The following is an 18,867-nucleotide window of genomic DNA, read 5'->3' as shown; positions in this document are numbered from 1 at the left end:
ATAATTTCTCCTGCTTTGTAGTATACTCAAAATAAACAGCTTTGAAGAGGGATTTAAATGCCTCAGCTCCACTTCGACTATTAATCAATCCCAGCAGCTGTTTATTGCTTTGTATAGAACAAAGCAATAAAGATCATCCCATAATATATGCACAGGATGAGATTTCTTTCATAATAGAGTGCTGCCACTCATTCAGCAAGGGAGACCGAAGCAGCACTGAGATGAAAAAGGAAAACTGGGTGGCACCTGACTCCAGAATGTGCTACGTACGTTTAGGTAACATGCAAGAGAATGCAATATTAAGGATGTACGCCTCTGGGTTTGAAAGGAACTGTAATGGGTTAGTTCTCAGAGATGGCCAGCCACCATAAGTCTTATACAAATTAACAGCAGCTGCATATGTTCAGCACCTCTAGAAAAAAATAAACCCCTCAACCCCACAGCATCTATTGTGCTCTGAGGGACTGAGATTATTCCATTACAGAATAACATTTACATTATAAATACTAAGTCAAATAAAAGCAAGGAAACTAAGATGGATTTAGAGTGTGAAGATGAATCCATTAATCATAGGGAATGAGGTGACAAATTACTAACAAATCGAAGCTCTGTGGTGAGCTAACAGATTACTGATAGGAGATTTGCATACTCTTCCTTCAGCTGTCATTTTGCTTCTTTCAGTAGCGTCCGTTACTTGCACATTACAAGATGAGAAGCCCCAAATGAGCATGCTCATGACAGTTTGAGAAAGGATGATTTCCAATCAAATGCACAGAGGAAACAAATATGGGGAGTCCAGTGATTCATAACACAGTGTCTTCTGTGGACAGAGGCACTAGCTGAGGGTAAGTCTACACTACCCCCCTAGCTCGAACTAGGGGGGGGTAATGTAGTCATACGGAGTTGCAAATGAAGCCCGGGATTTGAATTTCCCGGGCTTCATTTGCATGAAGCCGGCCGGCGCCATTTTTAAATGCCGGCTAGTTCGGACTGCGTGCCACGCGGCTACACACGGCACGAACTAGCTAGATTGGATTAGGCTTCCTAATCCGAACTAGCTAGTTCGTGCCGCGTGTAGCCGCGCGGCACGCAGTCCGAACTAGCCGGCATTTAAAAATGGCGCCGGCCGGCTTTATGCAAATGAAGCCCGGGAAATTCAAATCCCGGGCTTCATTTGCAACTCCGTATGACTACATTACCCCCCCTAGTTCGAGCTAGGGGGGTAGTGTAGACATACCCTGAAGGAACAGTGTTTTCAGGGGAGTGCTAGCATTAACAGAGATGTGGTAGCAGGTTAAAATTTGTACAGCTCACGTAGTTAAATAATGGCCATTAATTAACTGCCACTCTGGAGATAGATGAGCACTTGACAGCATGTTCTTTTATCATGACTTCTAGGCTTTTAAAAATATTTTGAATCATATTCTCAACAGGTCATATCGCCTCAGGAAACAGCAAGCTAGGCACTGCTTGCATACAGCATGGCATTTCTGCATTACTACTGTGCTTTCCTCTCTCGTGCAAACCAATTTGTAACAGCTTTCACTTTCCTGGAAATGTTTGTTGAAACTGTACATGAAAAAAGCTCTGTTTCCATATCAAATGTGGCTGCATTGTGTAGATACTGCGGAACAATCAGCAAATCAGCTTAATACTGCTTGGTAGAATTAGTCAGGACTTTTAGGTAAAAAATACACCAGAAAGTATATCTCATGAACGCTACGGAGGCATCAGCAGTCAAAACACTGCTATCACGATGACATGGCTTCCTGATGAGTTTATGTACAGAAAAAAAAAATCTCTGAAATTAAGTTAAACTCTTGGGCTGTGTCTAGACTGGCAAGTTTTGCGGAAAAACTTGCCAGCTGTCTACACTGGCCGCTTGAATTTCCGGAAAAGCACTGACGATCTCCTGTAAAATCATCAGTGCTTTTCCGAAAATACTATGCTGCTCCCATTCGGGCAAAAGTCTTTTTCTGAAAGACTTTTGCGTGAAAGGGCCAGTGTAGACAGCATAGTACTGTTTTCCGCAAAAAAGCCCCGATTGCAAAAATGGCGATCGGGGCTTTTTTGTGGAAAACCGCGTCTAGATTGGCCACGGACGCTTTTCTGCAAAAAGTGCTTTTGCGGAAAAGCATCCTGCCAATCTAGACGTGCTTTTCCAAAAATGCTTTTAATGGAAAACTTTTCCGTTAAAAGCATTTTCGGAAATTCATGCCGGTGTAGACGTAGCCTTGTAGTTTGGAGAATGTGATTTCAAATGAATGAGCATCTGCCACAAATGCAAAGCTCAGTTACAGTCACCTCTCCAAAGCTTATGCAAGTTGTTCCAGCAGGTTCTCTGGATCCATCAGTAAGGATTATTATAAACATTCAACATACATTTGTAGTAGGGATATGAATGGTTAACCAGTAAGCCTCAACCTTAATGGACGAGGCTTACCAGTTTCTCCCCACCCACTGCGAACAGGGAGATGCTCTAGCCACATAAGGCCCATCATAGGCAAAGCCTGCTCCAACCAGCCCCCCCTTTAATCGGTGAACTGGTTAAACAATGTTTAACCGGTTTAACCAATTAACCAGGATTTTAAATCTCTACGTAGTAGATCAACACCACTCTAGGCGGAGGAGCATCTGAAAATGACCAGCTTTTGCTTTTCTTATTTTCTTGAAGTTCTGTTTTTCCTATATGGGGGGCATCAAGATTCGGCCCTTAACATTCACAGTCCATGTACTGCATCCAAGCTATAATTATTGAGGGAACCCATACCTATGAATTTCCACACTTTTGTGCATTTAGAGTAACCGCTCAGTGGCTGCATTAATTGGCATTTATTCCCCCTCCCACCAGGACAAAAGCAGAGAGACAGAAAATGGAAAAGCACTAGTGCATATGACCGTGTGATTGTCAGATTGCATTTAGATAAATTCATGTTTAAAATGTGGAGCCATGAGACAAGACATTCGAAAACAAATTCAAGCAACCCAAAAAGGATGCTCAATGTAAATGTGAGCACTGGAGCTCAGTGTTAAACTTAACCATCGCTTACACTACCAGCCAGGCCAGAGAGATTTAGTCTGTACAGCCAATGAATGAGCAAACTTGGACTTTTCACTGCAGCCAAAGTAGCTCATGTTTTGAGATGCAGAGGGGCCAGGTGTGATCCGCACTGCTAATGACCCACACAGGACATTGAGTTCCATGTCTACCAACCGGAGAGCATCTTGCCCTGCCATAGAAAATAGTGTAGAACTGATTCTATTTGTAGAAACTATTTATAGCGTTCTTCTGTGGAGTGAAGCACACTGAATCATCCCAAGCTGTGTAATCCTGCTTCATTTCAGTATGTTTCATGGAGGAATTTATACAGTCCAGACCACCACTCCAGCTCACCCACACAAATCCAAGATCAGACTTCGGACTCTACTGATGTGCCTATGACATTTCACAATAAAGGAGCTTTTAAAAACAGGGCAAAAATGGCAGTCAGAGACTGTCTGAACACGCGAATTAACTATGCAGCTGGCTCAGCAAATGTGCCTCTTTTCAGAACTCAGATAATATACCTGGAACAGGACCTGCACCCACACATCTGCTGCTTTTCCTTTAGAACAGGCCTACAGTCCTACTGCCTCTCCACTCCCTGGCGTGCACTGAGCATGGGCTCATTCTATTCAGCGGCTGGGGCAGACAGCAGCTCTAAGGCTGGGCCCATAGCTTCTTTGGCTGAGGACTTGTGCTGCTGCTGCAGTAGCTCAGGCTGATCTAAAGATTCTCTGTTGCCCTCTGAGCTGAAGATGCGCCTCCATGTCTCAATGCTAGTTCGCATCGAGCGAGACAAGCAAAAGCTCCTGCTGGTATGTTCTAACTGGGCCGCAGGGGCCCAAATACAGGTATTTCCTCAGGCTGCAAGGGAAAGCATCTGGCCAGTATTGCCTATGAGGGAAAATAAGTATTTTTTGCACTAGGCATCCAATGCAGGTGGTGAGCTCAGAGGAAGAAATGATCTCTCGCATTGCCAGGGACTGAGAAGCTCGCAGGGCCAAGACCTGGCACCCAACCACAGCTAGCAAAGGAAAAGTAAAACCCCAAGACCGATATTTTCACAAGCACCTAACAGTCTTGTCACACATGGGACCACAGCTCTTTAAAAGTCACTCCTCAAGTCAGTGCAATCCCGATGGTCTGACCTACTGTGTGAAATAATAGGAGAGATCAGGAACCTTCACAATAGCTTACTACAACTTACCTGCTTATTTACTTTCTTTTCTCTCCAGTTCTGGGGAAGGTATGAATTGTAATAACTCAATAACAGCTCATTTGCTGTTCCCTTGATGTATTACAGCATTACTGTGCTAGTTTTCAAGTTATATTGGCTTGATGTGTGACATTTATATGAATGAAGTTATGATTCTGGAGTGTAAACCTCAGGTCAGTTTGCACTGTTTAAAGAAATGTTATCATTCAAATTAATATTGACGGGAAATTACTAGTCACAGCTGTACTTCCCATAGCCCCATGAAACATTCACCACCACAGCTAGCATTTAAAGTTAACATTATTATGTCTCTGTCAGAGACAACGCAAACATTTAAAAGCACTCTACCTGGAGTCAGGGTTATTCACTCTTGCAGGTACAGTAGAACTGGTTTATCTGAGCTTCCATTATCTGTATTGACCGGACAGGGTGGCATAGCTCAAGCTGTCAGCCCCACTGCCTGGGATGGACAACCCAAACCCCACCACCCCTGGAACTGACAGCCCAAACCTCACCCATTCTCCTGATTATCCAATTTGGTAATTATCTGAGCTGGCTGACTCATTGGGGATGGGGTGTAGTTATTGGCCCCGAGCCACAAGGATTGAGAAGCACACGGGGTAGAGCACTCTTTGGTAGGCCTTCGAGTCCTAGTACCCTGCTCCTGAGAGGGGACTGGATGGACCCACCCCGTGACACTGAGTCTTTGAACATTTTTAAGAATGAATCGCAACTACAATCAAACATCTGGCTACACCTTTGAATCAACGTGTGTGTGTGTGGAGCTCAATAGTCACAGAGGCTCTGTGTAACCACTCCTGGGCAGAGATGGGGGACTCTTCCCGCTCAAGATTTTTTTCTCTCCTTAAACCCAGTGCCTGACCTCACTCTGGTGGCTTTGAAAGTGCATGACTCAGAATTTGGCCCACTGGTGTCTGGATGTTAGAATGCCTCATTAAAGGACCATGAGGCTCTTCATGCATTATTCAGAAAAATACAAAACAAAGTATGGTAATTCATACTAATAAACAACGTACCATATGTTTGCAAAACAGGACTCAGAGAATGGCTTGTACGTAAGAACTTAAACTTGTAGTTCACATTCACAGAAGAATTATAATATAAAAATTGTTATTTCTATACAACCAATAATCTGAGGATTATTTAGCCACTAGAAACTCAAGTCCCTGTTTTCTTTTATGGACTCACTCCTGTGAAAAGTCTATGTGAAATGAAATTAAATGAAAAGTTACTATTTATAGCCACTTTGGTAGGATGTTACAGAGGCACAGCTGTACCACTGGTGCTGTATCAATGGTGCTGTACCGCTGTTAGGTCTCCTGAGTAGCTGCTCTAAGAGCTCTCTCACTGGCATAATTAAACCATAATTTTTCACACCCCTGACTGACAACAATTTTGCCAAATAAAGTGCCAGAGTATGCAAAGATTCGGATGCCAAATACATCATTATAACACAACCTATTGCTGTCATTCTGTGCCATATAGTTCCATCAACCAGGGACCAGAAGTATGTAAGATTTAACTACGACTTTTTCTTTTAATGAGTTTTCTTGGTTTTTATATCACTTACACTACAATGGTTTCGCTGAGTGATTTCTGATTCCATAATGACTTCTGACTCGGAATTTTTGATCTGCTTGATCGATGCTTCTTGAAATTACATATGGTTGTTCTTTAGTTTTAATGAATTCTAGGCTAGCCTGATTTCTGTTTCACAATTCGAACATTAATAGTACTTTAAAAGAATATTAATAGTGTGCACAAATCAGTAAATATAGGGAAAGTAAGAGCAGACTGAAAACCAATCAGCCCTTTCATCATACTTCTTCTATAACAGTATCAAGAACAAGATACTTCATGAAGTGAAAGGGCAGTATATCTGGAACTTACTAAGTGGACATACTGTTTTAATTAGTGTATGGATGCTACTGCTGCAGGAAGTCAAAAAGTCAATCTGTGGCTGGGTTTTTTAAAACGGCTGAATAACTGTATTACTACTAACAGAATTTGCAGCTCTGCAAGCTAAGTTAATAATAAGGGTAATTCAATCTCATGCTTCAAAGAAGCAAACTAATTGTTTGTGGGGTTCAGGATAAATTCTCCCCCATCTCTTATCCCTATGCAGTATTGCACAATTGACCAAGAGACAAACATGCCCTCCAACTCCCACCCCTTCCACAGCAAGGGAGGGCCGTGGATATCGTGAATTCCGAGTGGCTCTGCTACAATGGGAGGAGGGGAACTGGATTTGGTGAGCTATGAAGGAGTTTGCACTCTGGATATTGCAGAGTACAGAGCTGCAGGGACTAAATCCATCTGCATCCCTGTACAGTGGGGTGTATGGGTTGGCAGCAGAGAAGCAGGGGTGGAGCCAGTGAGTCTGCTGCTACACAGATCCACCAGCCATTGGTGCCTCCCACACAACTTTCCCAAGCTCTACAGCTGCAGGAACCATAGAACAGTTCAGCTGCCACTTGGCAGATTCCTCTCCTCTCAGCCACTGTGGAATCCTGCCCTCTCCCAGAACTTCTCAGGTTTGATACAGGAGCAAGCTCTGAGTGCATCTTCCTCCACTGCACCTCTCCGGAAGGATGGGCACTGGACCAGATGAACAAATGCTTTGATGTGGAATAGCAACTCCTATATTCTATGACCACTTACTTTGAAATGTGCTGTATAGCTAGGCTCAGCAGGACACTGTCTACATGGGTTCCTTGTTACGAAAGGTCATGAAAATGGCAAGTTTTCCTATTAACTTAGATATTTTAACATCGCAGCCTGAACATCAAAAAGCTCAAGTTTCTGAGTTAAACCCAGAAAAGCAAGGGAAGGGTGCACTGTGAAACCATAAACCTCCAGCCCTACTCCCTTCCAAGAGGAAGATTCTTCATCCTGGACCCTTGTCTCCATCGATACTCTATCTGGGGCACCCACTGCTACTTTCAACCTGAGTTCTTTTCTAGTTCCTTTATTACCTACCTCTGCCTATCTTGACTTTGTTAGCTTCTGGCTACCCCAGTAGTGAGTGCTTCAGACACCGGAGTCTTACTTCTGGATCCTACATCTCTGACTTAGTTATCATTCTCCTGTATTCAGATTTTTACTTCTAGGCAGAAATCTTGTAATCGTCCTTTCCCTTCCACCATTTCTGTCTGTAGCATCCCCTGAATCCCTGCCAGGATACATCTCCACCGTGCTCCTGCCGCTGTGGAAGTATCCATGTACTACAAAACTCCGCCCTTGGCTGCTGCACTCTTTCTAAATCTCTGTTTTGTAAACTTCAGTCACATGCAGACAGGATTCAATCACCCCAGCAAGGTGACCATGACCTTCACGAGTTGCCTCTCCATTTTTGATGTAATTCAAAGCTCTTTGGGGGGCTCTCTGACCTACAGTGTGTATGAGAGTCCTCCTACCAGCTCCATCAGTCTTGGTTCCCACCTCTGTCTGCTCCCCCAAACCAGTGCTCCTCTCTCTGTCCTACCCTGCCATCCTTGAGTCACTTTAAATTAGGGCTGTCAAGCAATTAAACATGAATCGTGATTAATTGCAGTTTTAATTGCACTGTTAATCAATATTCGCCTACCATGGATTTCAGTTGGAGGTTTTCTATATTTTCAAATACAGGTTCAGGGGTCGGGGCTCTGGGATAAAGACCTCTTGGGTCACAGGGCTCAGGGTTTCAGATGCTTGCAGGGCCTGGAATTCTGGAATTGATCCGACATGGCGTTCAAAAGCAACCATGTTACAGACAGACATAGAGAACTGCCATGGAATTGAGTGTAAGACCTTGCTTCATTCAGACATTTGCAGCATGTATTCATATTCATGGTTGATTGTGTGCTGACCTGTATGGTAAAGGGTTAAACTCCGAAATATCTTTCCCATGGGACAAGAAAATGAGGAGCTGCACTCCAAGGCCATCGTACTCGCACACCAGACTAAGCACTGCCAACATAGAAGCCATTCATAATTAAGATTCTGTGTCTATGTTTAAATCAGATATTTAGTAACATTCAGCTACACTGGACTGAAGTGGTCTCCTGGTGCCTGTAAGAATGCTACTAAATACGCGTGATTTAAATGTGCTTAGCTAGAGAATTGAAGACAATGACCAAATGCTTTTCATATTAACCTTGTGTCTGACTGCTATAATAAGGAGCCTGTGTGGTGGGGATTTACAGATTAAATCTTTCTAATAGGACAGGTAGGTCAGTGCAAAATGTATCAAAAGCACAAAATGAACAGCACTGACTCAAGGCCAGAGCTAGCACTCAGACTACAGGGACAGCTGCACTGAAAATAGTGGAATGTATTTTAAGTGAGCACTGATGAAGAATCAATGGTTTAATGAACAGTGGTGGAACAGAAATGTACTCCAGATATTTGTGGTTTCCTAGTAAGGGTGATCTCAGGTTCAACTGTATATGATTAAAAGCTTTTATTAAAGCTTAGCACTTGCAGGGTTTTCTGCCATTGATCTCAAACACTTTGCCAAGGTCAGTAAAACCCCTCTTCTATAAAAGATAAAGTGAGACGCACTCTGGGTTTAGCCAGACTTGGAGCTAGGGATGTGATTCCAGCGGTACAGACATACTCACACTAGCGCACTATAAACAGTGGGGTAGCCATTCAGGAAGGTAGGGTGCTGCCAGCAAACTAAAATATTTGCTTAAATCAGAACAAAAGTTTCAGGATCCAGACGATGAGTTTTTAAATGCTTTGGGAAGTTCAATCCCCAGGATTTGCACTTGAGAAACACGTTCTTACACGGTGGGGACGATTACTGGTGCAATCAAGTTAAACTGCCAGCGCTACTGGATGTTATTACACACACTGTCGGGGGGGAGATGAACAGGAGGCTGGGGACTAGTATAATTAAAGCTACAACATACTCCTCTTTATAAAACTGCATCCTTTTGAAATGAGTCGATAACAGCACCGTGGTTTGAATGGGATGATGCGTGTCATCTGCTCAGTGCCACTTTAATTAAAAAACCTGCACTTGGGTGCAATCTTTAAAACACTTTTCTAATTAGGAAACATCAGTACAGTACATGTAACTGCTTTGTGTCTAACTGCACTAGAAATTACTGTCTCATTATTCAACCAGTGCCTAGGCTGGAGTGAGATTACACCCTACAAACCATTCATTTGTTCGAGGAAGGTCAAGTAGGAAACAGTTCTCAATATTGAATGGCTCCTGGGGGTGCTGAGTTAATCTAATTATACAACAGTTGCTCATTTTGCTAGCAAGCTATTTAACAAAACACGCAGGCAAACATAACAAGAGAACTGACTAGCATTTCTCCTCCAAAAGATCGTTAAGTTCTGTCTGGAAGAACAAAAGGCAAATAAAGCTGGAAAATCAATGCAGTGTTTAGGAAGAAGTTGAGACAGTTCAGAGGAATGGGGATTGCAAGGGATTCAATGCAATTATCTAGCACTTCAGTCATTTTTCTTCTTTTGATTCTGAAAAGGATACAATAATGAAGTCCAGAAAACACATTCCACATTAGGTGTGCAGGCTTGCCATGTACACCAGTGTTAGAAGTTACTCCCCTAGCACAGGGGTGAGGAATCTCAGGACTGGATACAGCGCACCTCTCCCCTCCCCCCCATTGCCCCGCCGTAGGGCTGGAGCATGGGTGTGGGTTTGAGTGTTTTTTTGCTTCTCACATGTGTGCGGCCCTTGACTGGTTTTCCTGTGGGTCAGCGGCCCATGACCCAAAAAAGGTTCCCCACCCCTGCCCTAGCAGCAACTGTAGGGGAGCAGCTCTGGAAACCCGTGGAGTGGCACCACTATGGCGTGGAATAAGGGGCGCTGGGCGTTCCTCCCACCTTTCTTGTCGGAAACTCTGACAGCACTCCACACATTGCCAAGCAAACGAGAAAGGGACTTTCAACATTCCCAAGGAATGTAAAGAGCAGGTCTGAGAGCTGGTCACCTGAAGGCAGGGCAGTAGAGTTCAAGCCAATAACCAGAGAGGCAAGAACAGGCATTGTGGGACAGGCAGTGGGGGCCAGTCACAGAGCTGTAGTACACCAGGGTGTCTGTCCACATCGGTACCCCAGTGCTGTAACCACTGTGCAGCAAGATCAATGCTTCTTGTCAAGGTGGTTTACCTAGAATGCAGCAACTGTGGAGTTAGTGCGTATTAAGTGCCTTACCGGGATGGACTCCTGGGAGCTGATTTACTGCCCTGTAATTTGCCAGTATAGACAAGGTCTTAGACACACTCACTGACAAAGCACTGAGAAAACAGTAAGCGTATGTCTACATGACAGGTTTCTGCACTGCAAGCCGGGGTGTGACTCTACAGCGCACCAGCTGGCTGCACACCAACATGCTGTGTGGACACAAACAGTGCCCAGGAAAGTGAGCTTGCAAAGTGGAATATGCTCAGCCACACTCTGGCACTTCCAGTGCACTGTGGCAGTGTCCACACAAGATGTTATCTTTATGAAACAAGCTGGGGAGCTGGAGAATAACCTGGTATGCCATGTAGAGATGCCTTAAGGATATAGAAAGTACCTCCTAAGTGTAAATACACCCACTGTCAAGCTGCAAGCTGCGCCCACTGGCTTTAAAAGAACTAGACAGTGGGAGTTCAGAACTGCTGAAAATTAGTTTTCCATGAACCATGGCAAATATGTGGGATACAAATGGAGAAATAAAAGACGCAAGGGGAAGAGTTGCAGTGATTGGAAAAGGCAGCAGTTGCCTGCTGCTGATCTAATTTATGCATATTTTACAACAGCTTAACTCCATTAACTCAGGAGTTACAGTGTGTTCTCTTGTCGGCTCGAGATCCCTCAATTCAAAACTAGACAACACGAAGCCAATGACCTTATCACTGGAGACACAGCTCTGAGGGTCTGCATTCAGGGACAGCATGTTGTTGTCGGAAGCAGCAAGAGGCAAGGAAAGTCCTTTTGGCTATTGCTAGGTAATAGACAGTGGTATGCATCATGGGGCAGAGGATAAAAAACACATTTAGTTAAATGACTGTATTGTCCAGAAATACAAAACTTTCTCACCTCAAACCTCTCCTGCTCCAGCCTGTGATGATCATCCAGTTGCTGTTCCAGATAGGCCAGATTACGGAATTTTTCCAGATAACTGCTGTACTGTTTCTGCAGCTCCTCCTCAATCTTCTCGTACTCATCCATAAAGGCCGGTCTGGAGAGCCCACAGAAAGGAAAATGACTGGAAGCTGCAGAATGCTGCATTATATACGTTCATTTTCTCAGGTCTCTCTGTGTTTCTACACTATTAGCCCTTACGGTACTTCTACACTGCGGAGCTATTTTGGGATACCGGAAGTATCCCAAAATAGCTATTCCACGTCTATTGAAGCAGCCCGTTACTTCGAAATACAGGCAGTCCCCGAGTTACGCGGATCCGACTTATGTCGGATCCGCAGTTATGAACGGGGCCCTCCTTCTCCCTGGTCTCCAGCAGACCAGGGAGAGGAAGCAAAGCGGCGGAACACGCGGGCAGCCCAGACGTGTCTGGGCTGTCCGCTGCCCGCGTGCTCCGCGGCTTTGCTCTGCTTTTCTACCCTGGACTGCACAGGTGTGCAAGGACAAAGGAGAATGGCAGGCAGCCTTCTACCACACCCGCCCACATAAGCAGAAGGGTGGCATTTTACCCTGGCAGCGAGGACAACACTAGCAAGAAATTTGTTTTCCTGCTGATCAGTGCTCCATGCCTCAAAGCAGGCATCGTCCAGGCCCCAGCAGGCTTGCTATCTGTGCCTGCCAAGATATGTTAATTCTCTGCAACAGAATTGTCCTAATAATGTGGCTGGCTGAGTGCCTGTCCTCCACCAGCAATGAGCCTTCAGGCAAACCTGTGCTAGAAGGATGCTCTTGTACCACGCACACCAGTTCTGCTCGGCTGCCCACGCCCACCCCAGACACTTCCATCTTGTAAAGTCAGGGTTTTTAACCACGAGATTTACATACAAACAACACAGGCACTTCCCCCACCCCAACTTCCTTATTTTATCTCATCAGTGAGCTCACAGATGAAGGAAGTGCTTATGCTCAACACAAGATCTCTGAGGGTATGTCTACACTAGCCCCCTAGTTCAAACTAGGGAGGCTAACGAAGGCATTCGAAGTTGCAAATGAAGCCCGGGATTTAAATATCCCAGGCTTTATTTGTAACTTCCCGTCCGGGCGCCATTTTAAAATCCCCTTAGTCCGAACTAACTGCCCACGGCTACACGGAGGACTTAGTTCGAGTTAACGTTTGACTGCCGCGTGACCTGTTTCTTCATCTACTACCCAACAGCAGCTGTAAAGTTGGAGACATCTTAGAACTCAACAGCTGGGGTGTGTGAGCAGAACGTTTCACCATTATTTCTCTTGGGAGCTTCCATGCGCAGAGATACCATTTGGGTTGAATGACTTTTTTAAAGGCTCATCATTTTGAAAACCTGGAGTGACAATTTAGAAATAAAGTAACATTTTGGCCACCTTAACAATGACAAAATGTTTGTTAGTTTCCAAACCCAATGACTGGAAAACTAATCATTACAGCCTAGCTTGGGCATTTTTGCAATGGCAAATCATCTTATTTGTTGCACTCCTCAGAGGCTATCACATTGATTGGAAAAACAACAAGTAGTCCTGTAGCGCCTTAAAGACTAACAAATATAAATATAACTACAGCATCAAGAGCTTTCATGGGCAAAACCCTCTTCCTCAGGTGAGCAGAAGCATGTTTCTTGGAGTCCTAACAGCTTAGTCAATCCCCATTACACTGGGCATTAAGAATATGCTTTGACACCATTTTTACCAATTCTGCAAGGATAAATGGTACAGTCTTTACCGGACACTCTGTAAGGTTTGTAGTCGCTTCTGGTTTCTTTCCAGTTCCAGTTTTCTCTTTTCAATCTTGGCTTCCAAGTTGGCTTCATCCGAGGCCACGTTATTCAACATGTCCCTTGTCTTCTGGACTTGCTCCTGGAAGAGAGAATGAGTGGCTGAGCCGTGGCTTGTAGCAGTGTAGCTCCAATCATCTTTCAGACTCCGGGTCCAATTATGCATTATCTTGCACCTTGTGTCATCACAGAGTTTTGTAACTTTGAGCCACGTCTTGTGATCGGGCTCAGGCAAGATCAGTCTCCCACCAGGTCTCCCGTGTGTCACATTCTTATTACAATCATATGCCATAGGTCTCACTGACAGCATCAGAAAGATCATTATTCTGCACAGCTGAGCACTGACACAACATGAAAGTAAGCCAATGCCATTGTCTTGGGATCAAACATGCATGCATGCATTCTGCATTTACAACTGGCTAGTGTGTTCTTCAGTTCCTGTCCTAAACCGTTGCATGGTACTGCAATGCACTTTTGAATAGCTGTCATACTCCACTCCATGCCCCACCTCTGGCCCAGCTCCCTCCCCAACTCCTAACCCCACCCTATTAAGTCTTCTAATATGAAGTACAATGGACCATAAAAATGAGAGGGCTGGTGCTATAAATCACTACCAGGCATTCAGATTCTTGGGCCCAGGTGCAGTGGATAGGAGTGAGCAGAGAATCTTCTCTCTATTGCACGGCCCACACCCAGGAACTAGCTAAATTCATGGAAGATCAATGGCTGTTGGCCAGGAAGGGCAGGGATGAGGTCTCCAACCCCTGTTTGCTAGAAGCTGGCAGTGATCGACAGGATCACTGCTACTTCCTGACAACTACCACAGCAAAAAAGAACATAATCGGTCTTGAGCGCTTTGGTTTTTCATAGCCCTGCCATGGCCATCTTTTCCAAAATAAACTGCAGTCAGAATAGTGCTATGTACTCAACTGCAATCAGGAAAAGAGAAAGTAAAAAAAAAATCCCCTTCAAGCATGTTAAAATGTGCTGGGTATGTTCAAGGCATTTACATCTTTGAAACTTGGATCGTTTGAGAGTGGCTTAATTGAGAAAGAACGATGTGTTTGCTAAAATGCCAGCAGTGAAGGTTATATGCTGTTCAGCTACCCTAGATCATTTCATTAATTGGTCTGCAACTAACCAGCTGAGGTGGGATTGCATTATTGATATTTGCCATGAACTATCCACTCTAATATGCCGAGACTGGCTTATAAGAGTCACTGCCCCAGATATCAATCCATATTAACAGCACGTGGGATGCACAGAGACTGCAAACAGCAGAAAAAGCAAATGGAGGGATCACCTAGTGTATCTATTGATTTGGCATGGTAGTTAAACCTGGAGCTCTGCTTCCTCTCATTATACACACAGGTGTTGGATACAGTTGGCAGTTCAATAATTTAATTTGTTTGGCCTTGAGTCCTTTACAAACCAGCTGGGAGGGCAGCTATGCTTCTGGATGGGTGTAACCCCAGAGCAGCATGGGCAGTGTCTGCCTACACTAGCCATGTCAAACTTGAAGCCTACTGAGGGCCGCACTAACGAAAATGGATAGCTTTCAGGGCCCCCAAAGAAAATGTACTTCTATCAGAAAGTCGTAATTATTTATTATTATAGATTATGTTTTAGGTATACTTTATCATATTTTTCAGGTCTTGTTTGACTATAATACAATAATTTGATGTGTAAATGTGTTATTTGCATCCACAAAGACTTTGAGTTTAAGGTGCTTTAACCCCCTTGCTCTAACCCAATGCCCTCCCCTCCTCCTGCAGAGCTAGGCACTCAGCCTCGCTGCTCTAACCCAATTCTCCCCCCCCCGCCCCAGAGCCAGGCACCCCCAGCCCACCGCTCTAACCCAATCCCCCTCCTCTCCCGCAGAGCCAGGTGCCCCTATACCTCCATTCTAACCCAATCCCCCTCCTCTCCCGCAGAGCCGGGCACCCCCATACCTCCATTCTAACCCAATCCCCCTCCACTCCCCCAGAGCCGGGCACCCCCATACCTCCATTCTAACCCAATCCCCCTCCTCTCCCCCAGAGCCAGGCGCCCCCATACCTCCATTCTAACCCAATCCCCGTCCTCTCCCCCAGAGCCAGGTGCCCCCATACCTCCATTCTAACTCTATCCCCTTCCTCTCCCCCAGAGCCAGGCGCCCCCATACCCCCGTTCTAACCCTATCCCCCTCCTCTCCCCCAGAGCCAGGCGCCCCCATACCTCCATTCTAACTCTATCCCCCTCCTCTCCCTCAGAGCCAGGCGCTCCCATACCCCCGTTCTAACCCAATCCCCCTCCTCTCCCCCAGAGCCAGGCGCCCCCATACCTCCATTCTAACCCAATCCCCCACCTCTCCCCCAGAGCCAGGCGCCCCCATGCCCCCGTTCTAACCCAATCCCCCACCTCTCCCTCAGAGCCAGGCACCCCCATACCTCCATTCTAACCCAATCCCCCTCCGCTCCCCCAGAGCCAGGCGCCCCCATACCTCCATTCTAACCCAATCCCCCACCTCTCCCCCAGAGCCAGGCGCCCCCATACCTCCATTCTAACCCAATCCCCCTCCGCTCCCCCAGAGCCAGGCGCCCCCATACCTCCATTCTAACCCAATCCCCCACCTCTCCCCCAGAGCCAGGCGCCCCCATACCCCCGTTCTAACCCAATCCCCCACCTCTCCCCCAGAGCCAGGCGCCCCCATACCTCCATTCTAACCCAATCCCCCACCTCTCCCCCAGAGCCAGGCGCCCCCATACCTCCATTCTAACCCAATCCCCCACCTCTCCCCCAGAGCCAGGCGCCCCCATACCCCCGTTCTAACCCTATCCCCCTCCTCTCCCCCAGAGCCAGGCGCCCCCATACCTCCATTCTAACCCAATCCCCCTCCTCTCCCTCAGAGCCAGGCGCCCCCATACCTCCATTCTAACCCAACTCCCTCCGCTCCCGCAGAGCCAGGCGCCCCCATAACTCCATTCTAACCCAACCCCCCTCCTCTCCCTCAGAGCCAGGCGCCCCCATACCTCCATTCTAACCCAATCCCCCTCCTCTCCCCCAGAGCCAGGCGCCCCCATACCTCCATTCTAACCCAATCCCCCTCCTCTCCCTCAGAGCCAGGCACTCCCAGCTCCCCGCTCTAACCCAATCCCCCTCCTCTTCTGCAGAGCCGGGCACCCCCATACCTCCATTCTAATCCTCAGGTTCGGTCACTTTGAAATCCTACCGATCTAAAGCTAAATGCTCCCCCAGTTACAATGTAGGGTCAGCACCACCGCCAGCTTGGAAACAGACCTCTTCTCTTCCAAGTGGAGTAGTGTGGGAGAATTTAAAATGTGTGTGTCCACCCTGCAACGTAAGTCAGTTAGTGAGACTCCAGTCAGCTGATCAATGGTAGGGCTGGACCTAAGCATCTGCACTGTATTGTAACCCTAAATTAATATTATTCTGTTCAGTGCTCAAACCAGAGGCTCTGGCATCTGCATGGCACAGACTTGAGTCAAAGTAACCATCTCCCAGAGACCCCAGTGCCATTCCAGCCCTAGGAAATATGGGAAAGCTTTACTGCCTGCCCTGTGCATTACCAGGAAGCAGCTGGCTTACAAAAGGCAAACGCAGGAGGCTACTCTGCGAGGGTATGTCTACACTACCACCCTAGTTCGAACTAGGGTGGTAATGTAGGCAACCGGAGTTGCAAATGAAGCCCGGGATATGAATTTCCCGGGCTTCATTTGCATCTCGCCGGGCGCTGCCATTTTTAAATGTCCGCTAGTGCGGACTCCGTGCCGCGCGGCTACATGCGGCACGGACTAGGTAGTTCAGACTAGGCTTCACGTGAAACGAGGAGTAACGGTAGTTCGGAATAGGAAGCTTAGTTCGAACTACGTAGTCCGTGCCGCGTGTAGCTGCGCGGCACAGAGTCTGCACTAGCAGACATTTAAAAATGGCGGCGCCCGGCGAGATGCAAATGAAGCCCGGGAAATTCATATCCCGGGCTTCATTTGCAACTCCGGTTGCCTACATTACCACCCTAGTTGGTACTAGGGTGGTAGTGTAGACATACCCCGAGTGTACTTGCAGATTGCTGACCAAAACAGAATGGCTTAACGCTGACCTGAGCTGCTGCCATTTGCAAAGGGGGAAGGGGCTTCTGTTTTCAACAGAGGAGGTTGCAGACAGCTGGGAGAGAGAGGACTAAGGAAGTTGTCCTCTGGAATTGTGGGATACTACCTACTGACTTGGGGTTGAATCAAGCAGGGCTGTGGCTGCACTGCAATGCAATAGGACTCAGATCCTGGGTCCCTCCAGCCCTGCAGGGCCCTAGGGCCCTGGGTCAGGACAACTGCAGTGTATAGATGCAAGGGGAGTTAGCCTTGTGCCAGGGATCAAGTACAAGCTTATGCTGCAGGGCAGACCTACCATAAGAGACCTGCCCCGCTCAGCTATCTCCTGGCCATTCAGAGACACAAGGGAGTGGCAGAGGTGGGACACGCAGCGTTCGGATGGGGCGGGAGTGCTCTGTGCTCTGGCACTTCAGCTGCCCCTCTACCCACTGTCATGCTCCTCCTGCCCTCTGCCTTGGAGCTGCCCCCTGGGAGCCTCCTGCTTGCTGTGCACGGTGTGGGAGGGAGTGAGGGGGGTGCTGATGTCAGGGTGTCCCTCCTCCCCCCACTTCTGTACCTTGTCTCCACACAGAGAGAAGGGGACGGAGCGAGCTTGGCAATGCAAATCTCTGTCGCTCTCACACAGTGTGTGTGTGTCTGTCATTCTCACAAACACAGTCTGTCCCTCCCTCTCATCTCCTGACCCAACACACGTGTGGGGGGTTGTTGTTACCTCTTTCACTGCTTGCAAAGTGGGTCATGTTTTGGTTTTGACTAGTCTGTGCATTTCATCATTTTGATTTCTCTCTTACGCTTACATTTAATTCTTTGAGTCGTGAGCTCTAAAGTACCGAGCCAGTCGTAGCTGAAGTCATTATCCCTGTGGTATTTGCTGTTCTCCAGACACCACTCCTGCAGCTCCAATTGATCAATAATGGGGAACCGTGGCCAGTAGAAGCTGTGGGCTCAGTGCCTGGAGATGAAGGGCAGCACATGAAGCCATTGCTGTACATGCCAGCTGCTTCCTGGAGTGGTGCCAGGGCAGGAGTGAGCCTGCCTTAACCCCACTGCTCCATCATCAAGAAGCCGTCTCAGTTAAACGGTGTCCAGCCAGTCTGCTTGCTGAACCGCTGTCCCAGCTCTGAACCTCCTCCTACACCCAACTGCCTGCCCCAGAAATGAGTCCCCCTGCACCCAAACACTTCTGAGAGCTTGCACCCTGAAATCCCTCCTGGACCCCAATCCCGCACTCCAAACCCCTTTGTCCAAGCCCAGAGCCTGCATCCCAACGCCCTACTCCAGCCTGGTGAAAGTGAGGGAGGATTTGGAGGCAGGGGGGATGGAGTGAGCAGGGTGAGGCCTCGGAGAAGGGGTGGAGGAGGGGCAGGGCCTCAGAGAAGGGGTGGGAAGGAAGTGGGCAAGGGTATCTGGGTTTGAGGTAGATCTTACATTGCACTGAAATTCAAAAAGTGACCTGGTGGTTAGAAAGGTGAGAGACCGCTGGTCTACTGGCTCTTTCCAGTGGAGGATTGGAAAAGCACTGCCAGGCTTCTGTGGACACTTCATCAGCCAACCCGGACAGGGAAAAACGTCCATGGAGGATGG

At 47.1% G+C, this 18,867-nt stretch overlaps 1 protein-coding gene across 4 annotated transcripts in view; it reads right to left on the bottom strand.

Moving 5' to 3' along the window:
- The window catches only part of CLUAP1 (clusterin associated protein 1), a 99,483-nt gene that overhangs the window by 45,852 nt on the left and 34,764 nt on the right, over positions 1 to 18,867 (bottom strand). For all 4 annotated transcript variants that reach the window (XM_075899090.1, XM_075899088.1, XM_075899089.1 and 1 more), the window contains 2 exons: positions 13,123 to 13,256; positions 11,322 to 11,463 (listed from right to left, as the gene is read on the bottom strand). In XM_075899090.1, the coding sequence (XP_075755205.1) occupies positions 11,322 to 11,463; positions 13,123 to 13,256 (276 nt within the window). The remainder of the gene's footprint in view (positions 1 to 11,321; positions 11,464 to 13,122; positions 13,257 to 18,867) is intronic.

This window comes from Pelodiscus sinensis, chromosome 16 (assembly GCF_049634645.1).
Source record: "Pelodiscus sinensis isolate JC-2024 chromosome 16, ASM4963464v1, whole genome shotgun sequence".
NCBI lineage: Eukaryota > Metazoa > Chordata > Testudines > Trionychidae > Pelodiscus > Pelodiscus sinensis.
Note: the sequence above shows the minus strand (reverse complement) of the source record. Positions and strands in the feature narration are given on the sequence as shown.